Source organism: Crinia signifera, chromosome 3 (genome assembly GCF_055691185.1).
Source record: "Crinia signifera chromosome 3, ASM5569118v1, whole genome shotgun sequence".
NCBI classification, from domain to species: domain Eukaryota; kingdom Metazoa; phylum Chordata; class Amphibia; order Anura; family Myobatrachidae; genus Crinia; species Crinia signifera.
The window spans coordinates 275,431,959-275,434,026 of NC_139219.1; the positions used below are offsets into that span (position 1 = coordinate 275,431,959).

General features: G+C 41.6%; 1 protein-coding gene across 16 annotated transcripts in view; it reads right to left on the reverse strand.

Moving 5' to 3' along the window:
• Positions 1-1,028: 1,028 nt before the first annotated feature.
• Positions 1,029-2,068, reverse strand: part of SAP130 (Sin3A associated protein 130) — a 59,512-nt gene continuing 58,472 nt past the window's right edge. For all 16 annotated transcript variants that reach the window (XM_083178095.1, XM_083178091.1, XM_083178092.1 and 13 more), the window contains one exon: positions 1,029-1,534. In XM_083178095.1, coding sequence (XP_083034221.1) covers positions 1,376-1,534 — 159 coding nt within the window. In that variant the 3' untranslated portion in view covers positions 1,029-1,375. The remainder of the gene's footprint in view (positions 1,535-2,068) is intronic.

Here is a 2,068-nt window from a genome sequence, read left to right on the forward strand (position 1 = left end):
GGATGCCTGTAACAACAAGCCACTGGCAAACGCTGTATGTACATGTCCATGACACCGGCCAGGACTAGAAGACAGGTAAGCACTGCTCACCTTACTGCCCAGGATCAGCAGCCTATAGCCTATTGGGGGGGGGGGGGGGGGGGGGGGGGGGGGGGGGGGGGGGGGGGGAGAGAAAAATAACATACTCCTACCTCTAACTACCTGCCTTAGATAGGAGACAGGACAAAGACTAATGGACATAGGGAGGTACCTAGCTATATAGGAAGATTTGGAGGAGCACAATCCTGGGGTAGAAAAAACAACCTGTCTAAATAGAAGGAAGAGAGGGTTAAACCCAATGTAATGGCTGCCATGAAGTAGGAAGAAGTAATACCAAAATCCCGGGTTGATGTGCGTTCATGTGCAAAAACCTGGGATTATGGAGTATGTCTGAAAGGGTATAAATCAGTCTTGTGGTAAGTAGACCAATATAAACTGCAGTGCAGAGTGGAGAGTATCCATCTTCTGTCTGAAGTTGCCCATAAAACACAAAAGATGAAACCACAACAGATCCTGAGGGTGTATTCTACACAATTAAAAAGAAAAAATGTCATAGGATTTTTTTTTTCTTTACAGATCAAAAACACTTTTAGGATATGCCTCATGCTAAATCCATGTGAGAACGTGCACACAGCTGTTTTTGTGAATTCAATGCCTACAGACAACTGCTGCAGGTCATGACAGATTTGAGGGAAAAAAATAAACTAAAAACCCCAATGCATATGGTCATTACTACTAATCTCTGTCCAGCACCATCTAGAAAATCATGAACACATTGTTGGAAATGAAGTGTAAGGTGACAAACTAGTACCAGCAACAATTCTGTATTGCTATGTAGAAAAAAAAAAAAAATCCTAAAAAAATAACAAACCACATGATGTACATATGAACAATTTCATTCACAGACAGATAAGGGCACTACATTAATATAACAGTCACCACATTTAAATTTGTGGTGCCTTAAAAAGGAATCCTTTTAAAAGACAAAAGACATGTAAGAATCACTTTTATAGTGTACATGTGTAAGGGATAAACAGCACTATACACAAGCGTGTGTCACACATAATTTGTTCTCATATACAGCACCAATAATAAATGAAGCAGATCTCATCTTCCTCGTCATAGAGAAAGTTCAAAAGTCCCAAATGGAAACTGACTGAACAGTCAGTGCTTGAACAGGCTGAGAATATACTAGGTACGGTTCCCTTTAAAAAAAAAAAAGTATATACATATTTAAGATAATTGCCTGCCGTCACTGGAGCAACACTACATTAACAACTGCAGGAATGCCAATGATCTCAGGTACACTTGAAGTAACCAGGCATCAGTCCATTGTTCACACTTTCTCTTTGTGTTTAACTTTTGAGAGCCTGCGAGAAGTACCACTTTTATTCAGTAACTTTAGGACTCTGTCCTTGTGATCTAGCACTTTAAGCATGCAGTCCCTGGATTCCGTGATCTGATCCATAACGAGTTTACAGCGCTGCATGTTGCCCTGCAGGGAAACAAATATTTAGAAGCAGTCACATAGGCAAGCTAACCTCGTGCAAAGCTAAATCAATTTACGGATGGGTGAAATAGAGGCGGATGCCTATTCAATTCGGTCATTACCAACAGCATTGAAGAGGCATCACGGCAGAACAAGCCCGATTTTAAAAGCGGTTAGGCCCGTTCTGGCGATAAGGGCCGTGGATTGTTGTGACCCCGGCCGTATTCCGACAATTCAAGGCTGTTTACACAGACACGCCCCATTTTAGCAGACATTGAATCCTGCCTACCGATTTGCTGTTGGGAAAACCACTAACGGGCCAGGATCACGGCTGTTGGGACGGACAGTCATGATCCGGGATTGCATACCCTTGCCCTACTGTACCAAGTATTATATAGTGACTGTAGTAGACAGTATCATTAAGGCTTGCTGCAGGACATTAGTTCTTTGTATACATACATTTTTAAAATTACTCTAATGGTACCATAAGAAATGCTTCTGTATGCTATACACACAATTGTGTACACTACAAAACCACCT